Genomic DNA, 18,973 nt, shown 5'->3' on the forward strand with positions numbered 1-18,973 from the left:
GGACACGTTCGTTGTTTCGGAGGGAACTTTTTGGACGTCAAGTGGCCCGCCGGTAGCAGGTTCATCTGCGATACCCCCCCCCCCCCCCCCCCCCGGTAGCGCTAATGTGGTTGTGATGAATCGTTTTAAATGTTTTATTGTTTTAACTTTGACATCACTGCACAAGTAATGCAATAGTGGTATCTCGTTGATCAAATTTATAAGTATCCCTTACGTTATGTTTTTTTTTTTTTTTGTTATACTGGCAGTTGAAGTGCTGAAGTTTTCCTCCCCAGGTTGTAGCAGGAAGTGAAGTGGGAATTAATTTGCTGATCACTGGCGAGATCAGAAGTGCATCTTATACCTGGCACAAATAGTCCTGAACTTCAGATGTGTTTTTCGGTTGTAAGAATACAAAACGGCAAATCAGAGTTCTGTCATAACAAAAAGGAATGATGGGAGAATCCATTTTTGGCCTTGTTTGCTATCTGGACATTTGTGGGGAAAGATGATATAACGTAGTATTCCAATCGCATTGGCACCAATTTAAAATGATGGCCTGGCTTCAAAAGGCAGTTTATTTTCAATTACTGTTCCATGCTAGTAAAACCCAGCCAAGCCAACTATTTTCTCTTTCTGAAAATGCTCCAAGCAATCCAAACCTCTTGGGAGGGGGGGGCGGCAGCTAAACTTAAGAGCATGTCGCCAGGCTCTAAAAACAGCACAATTCTAAACGGGAATCACTGGTAATGGCACCCCCCCCGCCCCCCACGTTTCTATTTGGACAGACATTTCTCACCACCTCAAAACCATCGAAATGTCCAAACATAATTCTGCAGTCGGAGATTTCATGCTAATCTGTAACTAGATGCATGGGTTTGGTTTTTTTACCCCCATTTCTATTAGAGAGCTTGCCTGCAGGCTGTTATGGTGCAGCTCCACACCACCACAAACTAAAACAGGAATAAACCAAAAAATTAGCTCGAGAGATAATGATTGTGAGGATACTTGCACGTCGACTTGGTTAGTGTGATGGGAAAAGGCTACTTTATCGTGTTTTTTTATTTTTATTATTATTATTTTTGGAGCAGCTTGTTAAAAGTTCATTTCACCCCTACCATCTGCTCCAGACTCTCACCACCTCAACCCCTCTCGTCTTCCCCTGGCTCTCCTTCTTACGTGATCAACAATAGTCTATTCTGCGATGGACACACACCCAAAGCCAGGCCGCGATGCAAAGCGGAGAATGTTGGGTGGTGGCCAACCAGGAGGGACACTGTTGTAGCTCTCCATTCTCGTCTGGGAACCTAAATCCTGCCTCCACAATCAGGCTAGGGGTGGATATAATCTGTTTTACCATCCTACCGATGCCCACGAGATGGGGGTTGGGCACCCGAATTGAAAACAAAAAAAATGTTTCATTTGGGCACAACGCTCTGTGATGACATCACACGCGCAATTAAAACGAGAGATGGAGGCAGAATGATTTCAAAGTGACAAGAGCGAGATGTTTTTTGGCTATTGTGAAAAAAGCAGCATGGAGGAATCCAAACTATAATGCGGTGTCACCGTGTTGCGGGCTCAAGGGACAGCGCGATGCAATACCATGACACGCTTTGAAAAATGTCGGTGTTTTAGAGACTAGTCGATTTTACTACTCAATCATGACATTCGGAGCGTGATGTCAATTCACCGCTAATCATACGGGGGGTTGTTTTGTTTGGGGTTTTTTTTTTTTTGGACAACTTCATGAGTGACTAGTTGAAGCAATTATTGTCGCTAGAGTCGCTAGGTGTGGAGGAGCCAAGCCGTATCCCACGAGGACATTAGCAAACAATACATAAATAAATACATGTATACACAAAAATGTATACACAAAAAAAATCTGGAGGCATTGCAATTAAGTTTGACGCTGACTGAGATGACATCAACTGTAAGAGGAGCCTATGAGCCATAAACCGCCTGGTTATTGGAGCACTTTCTCACGCGTCCTAACACACACACACGTGCATTTACACGACTACAATACAGGCCCTTATCACCAAAGGCTAAAGGTCGATCCATAGCTGTTAGTCACTATCCTGACAATCTGTTCGCCGTAAGTGCCTCACAGGGAGCCCCCCCCCCCACCTCCCACACACACACACACACTCGTACACATTTGCACACCCTGAAAAGGCCAGACTTGCTTCAATGCCTGATTAGATAACAGACTGTAATATCTGACGGTCCCTATCAGCAGCAGTCAGCCTAATTATATAATTATCCCTTGTCAGATTGGCCTGAGCAGCCCGGACGAGGGCGGGCCTTTGTGTGGCGAGATGGAATGCGGTGCGCTTGGCATTTTTCAGCAAAAGGGCATCTGTATCGAAGCCGCCGCCAAGAGGACCGTCGGGTGAGATCAGGACTGCCGGTGCCCACTTTCCTCTCCTCGAAGCTCCTCTTGCTCAGTCCATCGTCACCCCGGGAACTTGCTTCATATGTCAGCTGCTTCTAAAGGCCCCTCTATCCGTCTCTCCATCGAATGCTTTCACTTCTGGACAATTCTATCTCTATTCTGCAAGTCCACTCCCCCACAACTCTAACCTCCTAATCACGCTCCCAAACTCTGACCCCCCCCCCCCCTCCTCTTCGTACCCCCTCCTCATCCTCTCTAAGCCTTGGAAATTTGGCAGAGGCGGTTTTCTTGTAGATCGTCTTTCCAGGGTGGAATGTGCAGGATTTGGCTCTGTGACGATAAGACATGACAGGTAGAAACGGATCGGTTAAGGGGGTCCGCAACTGCAAGTCCTCCATCGCTGGATAGGACCGTTGCTTTGGTTTCTGGTCATGGGAGTTGGGCCCAAGCAGGTGTTAGGAGAGATTAGAGTCGAGATGCAGAACAAGGCAGGTCCTCGACTCGCTCCTTTCTGAATCCAAAAGTAACAAGGCGGGCGTCACGTAAAAGAATGTTCTGCGCCATTACAATAAAAGGACCAAGACCTTTTGCTGACATTTACATCAAGGGCCTCCAAGACTTTGCACACCGCTACTGGTGATTTTTATGAGTTTTCTTTACTCTATCGGAGGCCTTTTATTCTCACTAATGAAAACAGCAGGCTTGCGGGGTGTTCTGGCACCAGCGGACTCCCTCTGAATTCCTTACTGCATAATTTAAGAACGTTTTGTCATTTTAACAGCCCCTCAGCAAGATAGAAAACTCTTTCATTCCTTTTTCTTTCTTTTTTTTTTTTTTTACTGTCGTCAACATTTAAGGTGAACTCCCGGCTGCTAAAGTTAGGTTTTAAATGATATATCGACGATATCAGCCATTGTAAAAAGAGGCGTTTCAGAGTCTGTTTCTATGTAAAGATTGAAAATCAAACAAATCAATTGGGATCTGATGCCATGAGCAAGAGATTGTTAAGTGAAAGGAGAACATCGGCAGCCAGCCGCACTGCTGCAGAACGTTGCCAAATGATGGCTCTTGAGAAATTCCCATAGAATTCCAGGCTGTGCCCACTCGTCAAAGCCCCCCCCCCCCCCACTCGAGTCATCACGCAGCACGGAGTATGTGAAAGAATGCTGTCAGGAAAGAGTGGTACACTGGGGGCCAAGAGGTCTCTTTTTAAGCTGGGCCTCGGCGTAAGTCCCGAGTGAATTGAAAAATGCAACAATAAAAATCTGTCTAAATACAAATTACAAATCTCATTTGGGTACAGCGTCAAAATAAACAGAGAGCTGGATTAAGGTATTTTTGTTGGAACCCCCGCCCCCCAGACACTCTCCAAAGTACCCCTGCTGGTCACTACTGAAAATGTCCACCCGGCATTGTTCAAGCTACTATTATTGTTGTATTATTTTAAGAAATCCTCTGGGAAAATCAATTACCAATTGCCATTATGTAGATTGTGGAGCTAGTTGTTCTCATTACGTTCGACGGAAACATTTTTTCCCCCTGCCGTTCCCCTTCATCTATTGTCCAGCCAGCTGACAGATGGAAGGGAGGAAGACCAAGGGCAGACATTTCCTGGTATTCTTTGACCATGCACTAACCATGACATGATTTCATATAATCATAAGGGAAGGAATCAAACGGCTTTGTCGGGAGTATAGGAGAGCTCAATTATTAGTTTGCCAACTCGTTGGTAGACTGGATTACAGATGTACTATAATGTACATAATCAAATTGAAAAGGATTATCTTGAAAGGGCGACCTAACGGGGGCGGGGGCGGGGGGGGGACTTGCCAAGTGACGAATGGTCCAATGGCGCCACCGTGTGTAAATAAGCATTATTGCACCATCCCGTTCTTTCAGGAACACATCGCATACTCTTCCGTACACGGGCGCCACCAAACGTTTTGAAATGAAGAGCTACTTCTTGAATAGAATAAATGTTAAAAATCGCCGAGATTACCTTTCAGAATATTTTTGTTATTGTTACAGGTTGTGATTAATAATTAATGACATTGATTTATATGAAGACACTGATCAGGTTACCCATTTATGTAAATAATTACATCCTTTTCAGATGATCACTTTGGCAGCATTCCTAGAAAATTACAACATCCCATCACTGCTCGTTGGTCAATAATTGACGATATTAACCTTCATGTTTTTTGTTTTTTGGATGAATTCAGAATACTCAAGGGCGAAAGAATTTCGACACCGGAGCAACGTGTCAACGTGGAGTTTTGCAGACAGACAAGAAAGTGACAGACAAAGCCGATGGCAGTTGGAGCGGCGAGGTCAACATTGATCATCCCATAATGACATTTGGAGGTGAGTTGAACAGCTGAGGCACACGTTAGAAGCCGACGGTATCCCATGGCAACACAATCCCTTCAACCCTTGTTACCAGAGGAAACAAGAGGAGCATTTCAAGTGTGTCAAAACAAATTTTGAAAGAAGACAACACAAAGTTATTGCTAATTTTTCCTCTGCAAGAACTTGAACCTTAAATTAAATCTATATGACTAAAAAAATAAATAAAATACCATAATGCATACAGAAGGGATTGTAACATGCATCATGAGCTCTTGAGATATTTTGTGACACATTCAATCTTTCAGCAATAAGTGCTTTTTTTTTTCTTTTTGGGGGGGCTGCTATAATCAGCATCATGGTAGTTTCTCTTCACGTTTGAGAAGTGTTTGTGATCAGCGATACTCTCCAATCTACAGTTTAATTTGCCACCTGTTCATCTTCAAAAGAAGAGCCTATCCCAGAAATTCAGAGTTCACCGCAGCACAAATTAAAATGAATAATGACTCCGCATCTTGCAAAAGCGCCAATGAACGAAAGAACTTTGGCTCTGTTTCACAAATATGACATAGAACAAGGATGCATATTGGTCATTTGTTTATTTTAATGGCATGTTAACGCTAAGAGGTCGTCAGAAATAGCCCCTGATTTATGATGTTAAAACAGCAGGTTGAAATTAAAACTATCGCACCGAAATGATTCCTGATGACGCTGGCTTCGCAACCGCTTCTTAAAAGGGTAAAATGTGCTTTTGGGCGATAATGTCGTCCTCACTATGACGTCACTTTGGCAATGTGTTGACGCCTTAGAGCTCAAGTTCTATCTTGACATCCATTTTGGAGTTGTAGGGCTCCAGTAGAGGGCGCACTTCTTCTGACAGGAATCTGGCCACCTGCAGGTGGCAACGGTAAAGAAAACGGGTCATTCACGTAACGTGACAGAGAGACCTGACAACACCAGGGAGAATCCCGGATCACGTCATGAGAGTTGTAGTTTACCTGCTGGGGAGCACGACCGATAAAGGTCTTGGGGTCTAATATGGCATCCAGTTGTCCCAAAATGGGAGCAAAGTAAGGGTCAGCCTGCACTCTAGACAGCAGGTCATTATCGCCGCCCTCCTGTTTGACCACAGCTGCTGCCTCCTGAGACAGGACGCGGATCTTCTCATGGCAGTCCTGAGAAGGCAGTAAACGTAGCTTTTACTGACAACTGATGCACGACGAGCAATGTTTCCATACACACTGATGAGCATCGTAGCAGGGTGCCGCGGTGTACCTGTCTGTTGCCTCCGGCCTTCACCATGGCCATGATGATGTTCTCAGTGGCCATGAAGGGCAGCTCATGGCGGATGTGCCTTTCAATGACTTTGGGGTAGACCACCAGGCCCTCTGTGATGTTCTGCAGGGTGCTGAGGATAATGTCAGCGGTGAGGAAAGACTCCGGCAGGGAGATCCTCCTATTTGAGAAACAAGCAAGTGAAGGTTCATGAGAAGGAACCGGGGATGTTTTTGGGGTTTTTTTGCATCATCGGTCAGGGGCAGTAAGGGGAAGTAACAAACTACAAATACTTTGCTACACTACTTCAGTAGATTTTTTTTTTTTTTTTGAGGTAGCTGTAGTTTACTTGAGTACTTGTTTTTCTGATGACTTTTCCTGGTTACTCCCAACATTTGAAACCAGATATCTGTCATTTTTACTCCTTACTTTGTCAAAATAGGCTTGTTGGAATCCATCCCAACAGATGACAACACAGCACAAGAATGAAGTAAACAGAGAGAGTTAACGTCAACAGCGGTTGAGATCTTGATTGATGGAGACCTTGGAGTCTTACAATGGAAAAAAACAGTTCTAGACACACAGATGCTCAATGGGAACGGGGCGGTCATACGCTTCCCCGCAGGCCATACTTTGCGCATCTTTGATCTAAGTAGCGTTCAGACGAGATGATCTCATGTGACCCTGACCTGTTGGCACTATCATCCAACGTGCGCTCCAGCCACTGCACTGAGGCCGTCTGCAAGGGATCAGCCATCAGCGCCACCAAATGCCGGGCCAGGCTACAGCAACGCTCAGCACGCATGGGGTTCCTCTTGTATGGCATGGCACTAGAACCTGCGTGGGAAAGAGAAATCTTCAATGTCATCATACTTGAAGGTGCGAGTATCACAACCTCTGTTTCAGGCTATGGTATAACTCTCCTTTACTTTTTGTCCAAATGTATGCATTCAATTGTGAGTGGCTGTACCAATCTGTTCTTTCTCAAAAGGTTCCTCGATCTCTTTCAGGTTGGCTAGTAGGCGGATGTCGGTACAAATCTGTGGAAGAGTAGACCACAGCTCACATCGGCCAAGCCACATTTACAGTGGGTTAAAACAAGCAAACATAAAAGGCACCACTAGAGGGAGCCCTTTCTCCAAGAGTGGACATGACCTTGTGAACGGTCGCTCCTAAACTGGCAAGGCTGGAGAGAGAATCGATGTCCACTTTGCGGCTATACGTCTGTCCAGTCACCAGGTAGGCTCTGTGGAGTCCAGGGAACACGTGATACTGCATTTTAAATTTTTTCCCCCCAAAAATACTGACCCCAAATAAGGACATTCGAGCATGTGCATCTTTTACTGTGTGTAATTCGATGCTGATCCAAATGATTTGATTTTGGCTATCCGTCAGTCAATTGTCAAAACGTACATATCCACAATTTACCTTTGAAAGCCAGCCATCTCGGTCACCAACCTGTCCAGCTCTTCCACCTACCGGGAGATAAATAAAGCTATGCATGAAGAGAATGTCTTCAATATGATGGCGCGGGGAATTTCAATGGAAATGTTTGACCTTGTCGTGATCTCCCTGAAAGAGCTGCAGGAAACTGGCCTGAGTGCCAGTGGTCCCCTTGACCCCACGGAAACGCAGGTCGTCGCGGGCTCGCTGCAGGTTCCGCATGTCCATGGCCAAGTCCTGCAGCCACAGGCACGCTCGCTTACCCACCGTGGTCAACTGGGCCGGCCTGCGGGTGGGAAAGGCTGCGGTGAGGTGGGGGAAAAAGACCGCGTATGTACGCGGTGAAGAAAAAGAAAGAACGGACTCACTGGTAGTGCGTGAAGCCAAGCGTGGGGAGGTCAGAATACTTCTCGGCAAAATTCGACAGTCTGTCAATGACTCTTGCCAACTGTCAAAACAAGAAGAACAATCCTGCGTGTTAATTGAATGTAAATATAGGAAAAAGAAACAAAAGTATCCATGACGTTCCCGCCTCAAAACATCTGAGACCCACAATTTCCAAATGACAAATTGTGCTGATTTGATTGGATGGATGGGTGAACATTTGCGGCAATGCAGCTGAGCCTCACCTTGGGTAAGAGAATGTCGAATCCATCACGCAGCATAATCAGATCCTGGCGAGGAAGAGCAAAATATCTTAAGAGGCATGTCACGGAACCCATGCTAGGGGTTACTTTTATGAACGCGTGGTCCTCCTCTGAAATCACGTTATTTAGAAAGTGGATAGGCTTTTGATTCGAGATCCCCAAAATACACAACTGCTTTTCAAAAGCGGATTACCAACATCCGTGCATCTATTTTCTGCAGCTCTCATCCTTATTAGGGAAACTGTCACAGCTGGCTTTAGGCATGGGGCAGAGTATACCTTGTACTGGCTGCCAATCAATCACACTCGCATTCACATCAGTGGACAATTTAGAGTTGGGGTGTCAAGCTGCTAGAACCGGAGGAAACCCTCGCAATTGTGAGGCGGTCGGGCAAAGCATGATACCGCAGTGCCAATTCTAGAACGTGCATCCCCCCCAAAAAAAAATTATCCTGTTCTATCATTTTAAATATATGTGTGCAATTTCTGAGGAAGTTGAGCTTGGCGGTGATTACGGTGTTGTCTCCCACGTAGCAGGAGGTGGCTCCCAGGTGGATGATGGGCGCCGCCGCGGGGCAACAGTGAGCGAAGGTGTGCACGTGAGCCATCACATCGTGCCTGAGTTTACGCTCTTCCTCCGCCGCCATGCCGAAATCGATGTCCTCCGCGTGGCTCTCCATCTCCGCGATCTGCTCGTCCGAGATGGGCAGTCCCAAAGCCTGAGGAGGAGAGCAGCAGAGGCGAGAGAAATGAAGATTGGATTGAACAGGTCTGGCATTTTGAATTCATTCGGCAGTTTGTAATGGTTTTGTCAGTTGAGGTATCAGAACAGTCTTAGATTACCATCAATATGTCGTCGCCACTGTTACCTTAATGGTATGGGACCATCTTGGAAAAAAAAAAAAGTATTGTAAAATAGGGTGCAGTGCTTCTTGATAGACAGTAACTACAATGCAGAAGTGGTACAAAATGAATGTGGTTCGTTGTAATGATATTAATAATTGCTCATTTAATTTCCAGATCCCTGATCAAAGAAATGCCTTTGAATGTCAAGCCCTATTTTATGTCCGTGCCGAATGGCAGCGAGCAACGTGGTTCCAATTACAAAAGTTGTTTGAGCATTTGTTAATGCTCTGCTATTGATTGGATTTTCTATTCTGTCTTTCCGCAGCGTGGAGAGCCATGTGACGTCTTTGTGACATGAATTAATATCCTGAGTAGACTGGTGCTTTGTTTTCTTGAATTACAACAGCCCTTTGATGGATGGACGTATACAACAGATGAACTGAGGAACTAAGTGCCACCCCTAAAATCATTTGCTACTTCAAGCCCTGGTTTGTTAAAGGTTAGTATGTTCCCGGGTCCTCGCGGAATTACATGAATCTCAATTAGGTCAACAAAGCTTGAGCCCGGCTGAAGCGCCACTCGGGAGCAATCGCAGGCTTCTGTCTCCTGTTACCAACACATTCTCTGCACACCACTTTTACACACAAACCACAAAGTAGTCAGCCCCAAGCGGTGTTAATTCAAGAAGAACGTCTGAACATGCAAATGTGGGCTGTAACTTGCTCTGATTAGTGTACGTAATAGATCATGTGAGGGGATGCATGTGAGCTTTGGTCTGCCACTAGTTAACATCATGTGTTCAATATAATCAATCCAGTCAGGTTGTGTTTTAGGCTTGAAAACTGCATTACTGTTGTCGTTTTTTTTTGCAGCAAACATGTATGCAAGAATGAAAAAAAATAGTTCTAAACATATTTGCGGTATTTACTAACTTGCTGACGAATAAATATCTTTTTTTTAATGAGTACAAAAAAAATAGTAATAAAATATCAGTCAACTGTTGAGGATCAACACTTTTCAGTGATCGTTGACCCCGCAATGTTACAAGACGGGACTCATCCAGACAATAATTTCAATTGCAAATGTGAACTGAGTTGGGTACAGTATTTGCACAGCTCAGTTCAAGTATTTGACAATATCATGAGAGAATGACTTCTACTGCAGCGTCAATTATATGCTACCAAACTGAAATTATAAAAATGTAGTTTGCGGGATTATCGACAGACCATCATAAATATCTAATTCCTGAGATATTTATATCATAAATGTATATCAAATATCTCATTCCTGATATATTTATGCTTCTAAAGAATATCAGATAATATTTGTGCATTTAGATTGGCGCATCAGGCAAGCTTTAATTGAACAGTATGTAATTAAACCGTATTTACGTTTGATGACATTGATTACATTCCACTTCTGCTGCAATATGAAAACGACATACATTCTGAGTGAACCAATACGTTGTACATAAAGCGAGTGTGTAGTAGTGTGTGGCTGTCAGCAGAAGCTGATGGCGTGAGGCTATTTTTGGAAGGAACTCGTTCTGCCTTCGTGAAGGTCGATACATTAGTACTAAAATAGTAGTATATGTGTGTATATTCAGTAGAGCGTTAGCTTGCCAGTGCCCACTGCCCAACGACAAAATGCCAAACCTTTTCAGCCTTAGCAAGGAAGATCCACAGCTTTCTCCAGGTTGTGAACTTCTTCCTATCACTGAAGTTGTACGCCATTTCCTTGCTGGCATATCTTGACACCAGTGGGGAACGATACTTCATGAATTCCTCAGGTGCGTCCATGATTCTCAAGTGGGATGATTATTCTCACTCGAGATGATTTGACAAGAGTCCTTTTCACACGGACGCACGCTCAGCAAGTCCGCCGGAGCCTCTTTCACAAATTTCATGCGGGTTTACGACATTGTAAGACGCCTTACGGCACGTGTTTTGTGACAGTTGTAGAGACATACGGCAGAGGGCTGTGGAGGACTTCAATAAACTTACTCGGACTATATCAATAAACAAAAGATACCAACGTGCAAAAAAATCGGTTTTTCTTTATGTATATTTATAATCTCAGTCATGAAGGTGATCCGCAAACCTTGAATCGTAGCCATATGGACTCTTCTTGTTTGTTTTGTGTGTGCGTGCGTGCGTGCGTGTGTTTTATTTCACGTTTTCCGAGAGCGTTCAAAAATGAATTAAGCAATTGTGCTTTTAGGCTAACGATAGGATAAAGGGTGGCAGGAGAAACAATACCCTGCCGTACGTGAACGTTATCTTACGTCACAGCCCCCCTTTATAACCTGTAAATCGATTATTTAAGCATTTTATCTTCTTTTCATTGAATACGTTATAATCCTGATCCACCCATCAGACATAATGCACGCTACGAGACACCCCTTCCATGTATATTAATTATGCGCGCGTGTGCGTGCGCATGTGAGTGCGTGTGTGTGTGCGTGTGTTATGTAACGTGATGTGCATGCAATTTACATGACCGTTAGAATGTATTCATGCGGTGAACGGCTCCTGCGGGCGTCATAGAAACAGTTAGGCAGTTGTGTGTTGTGCTTGATGCAGCAGCTGCAGGGTACATTCAGCTGTAAATAAGGTTTTCGAGCTTTTTGCGACTCTTGCACCGCCCCCCCCCCCCCCTTCCCCTCCCGCCGCCTCCATCATCTCCGTCGATCCGTCTTTCTATCTGTCCTCCTAACTGCAGTCTGCATCCGCTGCCCACAGATGCTGCTGCTCCTGCTGCTGAGCAACAGCGTTCTCTTTTGCCTGAGATGTGATGAGAGACATCCTGTAATTGCTGCTGCAAAAATGGACTACACGGCTACACCGAGGTTGCTCAGTCTACTCAAATAGATAAAAGAGACAAAGGGGAGCTGACAGAGCAGAGAAGCGGGGCTAGAAACAGAAGTAACGACGGAAAACATTTGGGCGAAGGGTTAAAAGATTACAAAAAAAGTGTGTGTGTGGGGGGGGGTGAATTTCAGAGGAGAGGCAGGGGTAGACAGAGGAGGGAGACCACAGAGAGCTACGCTGCAGTAGAATGAGGGTCAAAGAGGAAGAGCACTTGAGCTGCCAGTTTTCCCCACCCTGCTTCGGATGCATCGCCGCTGAGACCTCCCTCTGAAGAGGCTACAAGAGGAATCCACGGTGGAGGCAAGAAGGAGACGGAGGAGGGGGGCTGAGGAGGAGGAAGCCAGAGGTTCTACACACAAGATGGCTGCTGTGTCCTCTGACACTGGTAAGTGTGTTTTCATCCTTTGTCGCACTCCCCCGGCTCAAACCGTCTAATTCAGTCAATGGATTTAGGTTGGAAATTCTCGACACTGTCATTCTCGATCCTGAGAAACTGTTGCTTTAGTTCTCATGTCTTCAGCAGCACACAAGGAGCGTGTCAGCATCACTTAGGAGCCGGCTCGCTCACTCAGCCTCGCTCTTCTCCCCCGTATCACCCTCCCCCCTTTTTATCACCCCTGCCGAGCCGTTTGACTTTGGAATGTGTACCATTTTTAGAGTTGGCAGCTTCTCACAAAGTGTATCTTTCTCTTGTAACTTTTTAGTTGAAAAGGCGTGTTTGTGCGTGTGATGTGCTTCCTGGAATGTGTCCAAGGTTCCTCCTATCTGGACATAAAGGAACAAAAAGGTGGCATGCTGAGAAGAACGATAGGGAGGCAAGGGCAAGAACGGAAATTCGAGTCAGTAAAGTCAAAGAGTTCTGGAGTTCTGAAGCAGCGAAGGAGCTCAGATAAGGGCGATACATGGAGCAGAAAAAGGTTTTTGCCGAAGATACTACTTGGGAGCAATGCTTGTAAAAGGAACATAAAAAGGATCGAATCCCTCTCGGGCAGTGGCTTTCAAACCGCAAAACCAGTGCCACCTAAAAATAATTGGCTCGCCATTATGACCAGCATTAAAATACAGTAGTGTAGTAGGCCTAAGTTATCATCAGAAATGAGGCTGAGATTTTGTTCCTAGAAGTATATTTAGTATTATTGTAAGCCACTTTAACGTTGTACTTAAATAGCAATTCCATTCAAATCTATAAAACATAAACAGTGAATAAAAATGTAAAATTTTCCTAAATAAATGTTCAAAAACAATCACTTCTTAAAGATTTTCAATGTATTGAATTAAAAGGGAAATACAACTGAACTGTACTAGGTGTGGTTCTTTTACATGCCACTAGAGGGAGAATTCCCTTTTCTGGGAATCTCTGCTCCGGGGACTAATTTCAACGACTTCTTATTGATGTCCCATAGTTTCAGCGGGGGAAGCCAGGGGCCGTCTCCCCCCTGAACGCCGGCTGCTGATCCTCGGGGGTCCGAAATCTGGTAAGACCTCCTCAGCCAACACCATCCTGGGAGAAGAGGTTTTTGACGCTGGGACGGAGACTACTCACAGCAACGTGGGTCAGAAGGAGATCTTCGGCCGTCGAGTCACGGTGGTAGATACGCCCCCGTGGCTCATCCCCGGCGATGCAGAGGACGACGCCGAAGCGGACGATAATGGAAACACTGGCGCCGAGTCCGAGAGCCTGCCAAGACCCCCGCCAAGCCTGGATAGTGAGGGACCCTGCATGGGGGCCATCCTCTGCCCTCCCGGACCTCACGCGATCCTGCTGGCGGTGTCTGTTTCGCAGCCTTTCACTGACACTGAGAGGAGAGCCGCGGAGGAGCAGCTGGGGGCCTTGGGGGGTGGAACGTGGAGATACTCCATGGTGCTCTTCACTGCAGTGGACAAGCTACAGAAAGGCGTCTTCATTGAAGAGCACATCGCAAATACAGGAGAGGCCCTGCAGTGGCTGGTGGAAAGATGTGGAAGCAGGTACTCTGCTGTATCCTTGGCTTTACTTGGGGTTGAGCTTGACCCCGTGGGGCCACCTGAATATATTTTTACTGAAACATTTTACACTAGGCTATTCGATGGTTCTAATTTTGTCTTTTTTTTTTTTCTTGCCACAATCAGCTGAGGCTTTCGTAACTTGTGAATTAAAGGCGCTGAAAATAATGAAAGTCTTGCCGTGGGGTCACGGTTGATTTCCATGGGGGCTGAAAAAGATGATGATCACTTACTCCTCATCTTTTGATTGAGCTCCACCATCCTCGTTTTTCCCGCAGGTATCACGCTTTTGATAACAGCTGGAAAGACACGGAGGACAATACGCAGGTACCTGAGCTGATGGAAAAGGTGGAGGAAATGATCACCGACAACCAAGGTTTGTTGACTTCTCGAGCAATATGTGACATTTTTACATGGCAGTATCTGATTGTTGGATGTATGCTGGCTGCTTTTGGGCAGGCTGGTATTTTGAAGTGAACGAGCTGATTTTGCTGGAGGAGGAGCAGGCGAGGAGAGCTCTAGAGGAGGAGAGGATGAGGATGGAGGAGCACGCTAGACAGAGAGAGCAAATGATTGGAGGTCCTCCCAGAGGTATGTGAGTGGGGGGGGGGGGGGGGGGGTTGTGTGTATTTAATGTGTGTAAAGGAGAAAGATGACTGCATGTGCATCCAAATGTTGCCCCCGGAGAGAAAAAATGTTCCCGCTCAATCGTGACATTGGTTAGCGTTGCTGTCAAACGGTTTTGCAAAGACTTGGCTCACGTGCTCCCACTGCTCTGCAGGAATGGGTTAGTTGCAGATATGAAATGTTGCTGTTATGACAGGGAAAAATTCAACGCCTGTTGCTCAAAGACTTTTTATTATTTTCCCTAATCATGCTTTTCTTGCTTTTGTCAGAACTGAGGTTGCTGCTGTTAGGCTGGAAGGGCGTTGGAAAGAGCTCCGTGGGGAACGCCATCCTGGGCCGTCGCTTCTTTGAGTCCGGCCAGGAGACGGACCTGTGTCTCCGGAGGCAGGCGCTCGTGTCCGGGCGCCGGGTGACCATAGTCGACACCCCGGGCTGGGACTGGTTCTCCGTGCGGCGTACACCGAAGCGCATCCGCCAGGAGTCGCAGCGTGGCGCCGCCCTTCTGCGACCTGGACCTCATACGCTGCTGCTGGTTCTCCCTGTGGTCTCCTCCCTCACCGCCAGGAAGAGAAGAACCCTTCTGGCCCACATTGAGACTCTTTTTGGCGACACCGCCTGCCTCCACACTATGGTACTGTTCAGCTGCGGGGACTGGCTGGGCCGAACGCCCATTGAGGAGCACATACTCAGAGGGGGCCGGGAGCTCCAAAGACTTCTTGAGTACTGTGGAAACTATTACCATGTCTTGGACAGTAAGACCCCTGGCAAGGACAGGAGCATCTCAAACCTCCTGGATAGGATTGAGGAGATGATCAGGGAAAACGGGGACAAGGCCTTCCTCCCTGTGCAGACCGAATGGTGTAAGTCCTGCAATTTTAACTTCGCTTTGACACATACTTTTTTTTGGGGTTGTCAGCCACATCTATCCAGAAGATGCCATTGGGCTACATCGTGGTCATTGTGGACCGGCTCCTGAGATCACTTGCTGGGCCACGCCCCTTAACTCATTCACTCCCAAAGACGTTTTTAAACGTCTTTTCAGACTTGGTCCAGAATTGGTTGGTACTGAATGAGTTAAAGGCACACATCCAGACACATGACTTTTGCTTCAATTAGACTTTTATAAAATCAATTTATGTCTCATATTCCGTTTTATTATGTTTATTAGGTTTCTATATTCAAAGGGTTTTTTTGTGGTCCTGCAACGGATTAATGGCATTTCTATTCATTTCAATGGGGAGGTTTGACTTGATATGCTCAAAAAGGAATTGACTCAAGGGACCACTGTTCCAAAATGTACCAATACGATACACGAGTAAGTCAAAAGGATTCCAAACATTTTAGCGTGATGCAGTGCAGTTGTACTCCACTACAAATGACAACTAATAACATAAAGTTAACCAACTGTCATTTGTAACGACACAATGTCTGATGCAGCTCTGATTCGAGGTGACGGTCCATGGAAAGCTCGCTGACACTTTAGTGTATTAGACTGCGTGGCGCTGTTGCCTTGTCATCAACATTGTCTAATTGAATTGTCTTGCATTTGACAGTGAGTGAGGAGAGCTCTTACTCATCCGACAACACCGAGCCGGAGGACGACTGTCGAGGGTGCCAGCTGCAGTGATGAAAGTGAAAGCCAAGAGCTCCTATGTGCGTGTACTGTTCTTTTGGGTGTCCACTAGGACCAAACCGAACCTCATGAACCTTCAGCCTCATCTAGATAGCCATTCTGGATCTTTTAGGAAAACGAATGCGATCACTTTTGAGCACTCTTGCGGAGGAAATGTTTCATGAATATATTTACCGAACGAGGTGCCGCGGCAAAGGTCCTCGCTGTAACCCTGCAGTATGTTCCACTGTCATGATTTCAAGTTGAAGAGTTGAATTGAGCGATGCGGCCACCGAGCACATCACAAGTCTAATCCACTTCACTCACGAAGGAATTTGTCCAAGCTGACATTATCTGGAGAAGGCAGCTTGTTTTCTTTCATGTCTGCTAAATGATTAACAGGAAGGAATGCTTCCTTCTGTTACCGCACCTTTCATTTTGAAAAGAGCGTCGACGCTTTTATCTCCTGCTCTTTGATTCCACTGAATCAAAGGCCCCGTAAGGGAAATGCTTCTGTAAGAAAAGAACCCATTGAACACCGGATCAAAATGCAGTTTACTGTGCCGGATGATGATAGATGAGAAAACTGCGAGTGCACTCGCCAATGTTTGCTCACTCACTCCAGCACGCCTTTGCACATGGAAGCAGATGAGAACTGTGAGTCCCCAGTGATACTAAAATTGTCAAAATGCTTCCTTCATTAATTTTTGATTCGTTTCTGCTCAGCGAGTCAGGGTTGAAGTAGTCTCTCTCTTTCTCTCTCTCGTAAAATCTGGCACATTCATAGCAAAGCTGATTGAAATGCTGCAGGCAGTAGTCACATCAAATCAGTAAGCTCTGCTTTGCGGCATCTACGGGAGAGTCTGTGTGCTTTGGGCTCAGTTATTTACTTTCATTCTTTTGTGCCCGCAGATCATCAGAATGCATTCAATCAATGGAGTCATAAAATAGTCTCGTCGACGGCGGTTCCCATGCTCAAGAGGGACACAAACGCGACAGGAGCAGCCGGCTGTGCAGGAGGTAACGTTGGGAGCAGCCCAGGCTTGGCTGGCTCTGCTTCATCGTTTGCGTGTGTGCTAATGCGTCCAGTGCGTTTGTTGACGAGTTAAAAGTGCACTCCGTGTGCCTCAGCATCAAAGCGCGATAGTGGGAGTACAGCCTTGCTGCAGGGCTGTTTCCTAGAATATGTCAAGCTTTTGCATGCTACAGAAACCACATAACCTCGTGAATCACTGGAGCTCAACAATAGGGCTAACCAAGTAACTTTTTCTACGTCAAGAATAAATCTGCTATATAAACACGCCAGATATATATCCATATAAGGCATGTTAGTGCACTGCATGCAGATAAATGAGTTTCTTGAGATTTTATGGCAAACCTCACTTCCTTCCTTCCACCTTTGAAACCTGCTCGATAACACCCATGGGAATATCTGGTCTGATTTGGCGCCCCCTTGTACTTTTTACAGCTGCAAGCAAAAATAAGAAACACAAGAATTTTTGCTTTGGTGACCGTGCTTCTTCTAAATCATGTAGCCAACCAACTGCAGCACTTAAAAGCATGACATAACAGTTTGCTATGTGGATGTTTCAATCATTCGTTTGAATCAGAACTCTCCCGCCGTGGCTTTGTTGTATACGAAGTGTAATATTTACAGTGTAAAGTATGTCCTAATGTCGCTTTTAAGTGAGGCATTTTACACTATGTAAGCTGTGCCACTTCACTGTAGCTCAAAGTGATGTGACTTGCTGTGTCATTCTTTGTAACGGCGGTGATCACACCATCAGCACTTTGTTCATTGTCATACAATAAAAGAGACGGATATATTGTAGTGTGTGTCTGGCTTTCGTTTTATTGTGTGGATTTGTTTTTAATGTGGATAAGGAGGAATGCTATCAAACGGCCATGGGACTCTACAGGGATGTAAACACAAACGAAGCCTAAACTTCGCCAGACGCTATGGTGACATCTTGTGTTTAAAATAAAATTTAAAAATTGTAGATGTTTGAAGTAACCACGGATGCGATATCATGGTGACCTTCGCCATTTACTCGAGCAAGGAGGAAGTGCTCTTGCATGTGTTGCTCATTGCGGGAGGAGATTGCACATATCCCGATGAAATCGTCCTGGAGCGACTTTTCACTATGTTGCAACATTTCCATAGTTTGTTCCCTTTCATTTTTATAAATGTAACGAGAGTCGTGTGATTTTTTTTTTCAAAACAGTAAAAGAAAATTACTTATTATTGGATTATGCTATTTTGCTTTTGCTAATGGTCCTGGTCAATGAACAATTTTCCAATTACATATCGTTTGATTGCTTTTTTTCCAAAGAGTTCTGTGGGTATGATCTGTTTCATGACTTCCTATTCATCCCACCGGATTGCATTTTCACCCACCCACCCTTCACCCAACAATCAAGGTAGTTTGGAGTTAAAAGGATGATAGCCATTTGTCGTTCACGTAGTTCTGCACCATCTTGGTTGGCATTACACCAGTGTTTCTCAAATAGTGGGGTGCGTTTGACCTCGGCTTTATTTCTTTATTTGTTTTTGCTGTCTGAGAATAAAGCGCAATTGCACCTTAACTACATTAGGGGGGAAGTGACGCTCTCATTGGCAGTGTGCGCAGGGAGCATTCGCTCTGTGTTTTGTTTGCACTGAGCTTGCGTGTTTTGCACACGGCACAGAGTATGAGTAGACATGAAGTCGACAGGCGGAGAGAGACTGAGGTAAGAGACAAACGCAAGTACTGTATCCCTAAATCTAGGACGAAGTGTATGTAGCGCTTGGCTTCACTGTGACTACGGTGGAAGAAGAACGACCCGTGTCTAATTACTATGTCTAAAGATTTTGGCAGCGGACAGCATGAAGCCAAATAAATTAAGGCGTTACTTAAAGACATTAAACAAGACAAAAAAAGGTCAGAGGATTTTTTTTTACCGAAAAA

The 18,973-nt window shown here is 45.4% G+C and overlaps 2 protein-coding genes across 2 annotated transcripts; one reads left to right on the forward strand and one right to left on the reverse strand.

Moving 5' to 3' along the window:
- Positions 1 to 5,298: 5,298 nt before the first annotated feature.
- adsl (adenylosuccinate lyase) lies at positions 5,299 to 10,844 on the reverse strand. Its single transcript, XM_086132568.1, has 12 exons — positions 10,589 to 10,844; positions 8,603 to 8,806; positions 8,071 to 8,115; positions 7,810 to 7,889; positions 7,556 to 7,727; positions 7,427 to 7,473; positions 7,154 to 7,244; positions 6,969 to 7,038; positions 6,688 to 6,835; positions 5,999 to 6,179; positions 5,722 to 5,898; positions 5,299 to 5,615 (listed from the first exon to the last, which is right to left on the reverse strand). The coding sequence occupies exons 1-12, from the start codon at positions 10,730 to 10,732 to the stop codon at positions 5,529 to 5,531; spliced, it is 1,446 nt and encodes a 481-aa protein (XP_085988694.1). The 5' UTR covers positions 10,733 to 10,844; the 3' UTR covers positions 5,299 to 5,528.
- Positions 8,800 to 17,856, forward strand: LOC147192548 (GTPase IMAP family member 8). Its single transcript, XM_086132564.1, has 9 exons — positions 8,800 to 8,856; positions 9,259 to 9,432; positions 11,675 to 12,188; positions 13,207 to 13,771; positions 14,065 to 14,162; positions 14,246 to 14,377; positions 14,683 to 15,273; positions 15,967 to 16,066; positions 16,938 to 17,856. Exons 3-8 carry the CDS (start codon positions 12,164 to 12,166, stop codon positions 16,038 to 16,040), a joined length of 1,485 nt encoding a protein of 494 aa, XP_085988690.1. The 5' UTR covers positions 8,800 to 8,856; positions 9,259 to 9,432; positions 11,675 to 12,163; the 3' UTR covers positions 16,041 to 16,066; positions 16,938 to 17,856.
- Positions 17,857 to 18,973: the final 1,117 nt, after the last annotated feature.

Source organism: Hippocampus guttulatus, chromosome 16, assembly GCF_054856545.1.
Source record: "Hippocampus guttulatus isolate MCC_2025c chromosome 16, RoL_Hgut_1.0, whole genome shotgun sequence".
In the NCBI taxonomy this organism is placed as follows: domain Eukaryota; kingdom Metazoa; phylum Chordata; class Actinopteri; order Syngnathiformes; family Syngnathidae; genus Hippocampus; species Hippocampus guttulatus.

Excerpts from the sequence above, each read along its gene's own strand:
- LOC147192548 (XM_086132564.1), top strand. The coding sequence starts at position 12,164 with ATGGCTGCTGTGTCCTCTGACACTG. Across the intron at positions 14,163-14,245 it reads AATGATCACCGACAACCAAG|GCTGGTATTTTGAAGTGAAC; the intron begins GTTTGTTGACTT and ends GCTTTTGGGCAG. Across the intron at positions 14,378-14,682 it reads GATTGGAGGTCCTCCCAGAG|AACTGAGGTTGCTGCTGTTA; the intron begins GTATGTGAGTGG and ends TGCTTTTGTCAG.
- adsl (XM_086132568.1), bottom strand. The coding sequence starts at position 10,732 with ATGGACGCACCTGAGGAATTCATGAAGTATCGTTCCCCACTGGTGTCA. Across the intron at positions 8,807-10,588 it reads TCCTTGCTAAGGCTGAAAAG|GCTTTGGGACTGCCCATCTC; the intron begins GTTTGGCATTTT and ends TCTCCTCCTCAG. Across the intron at positions 7,039-7,153 it reads TAGGAGCGACCGTTCACAAG|ATTTGTACCGACATCCGCCT; the intron begins GTCATGTCCACT and ends ACTCTTCCACAG.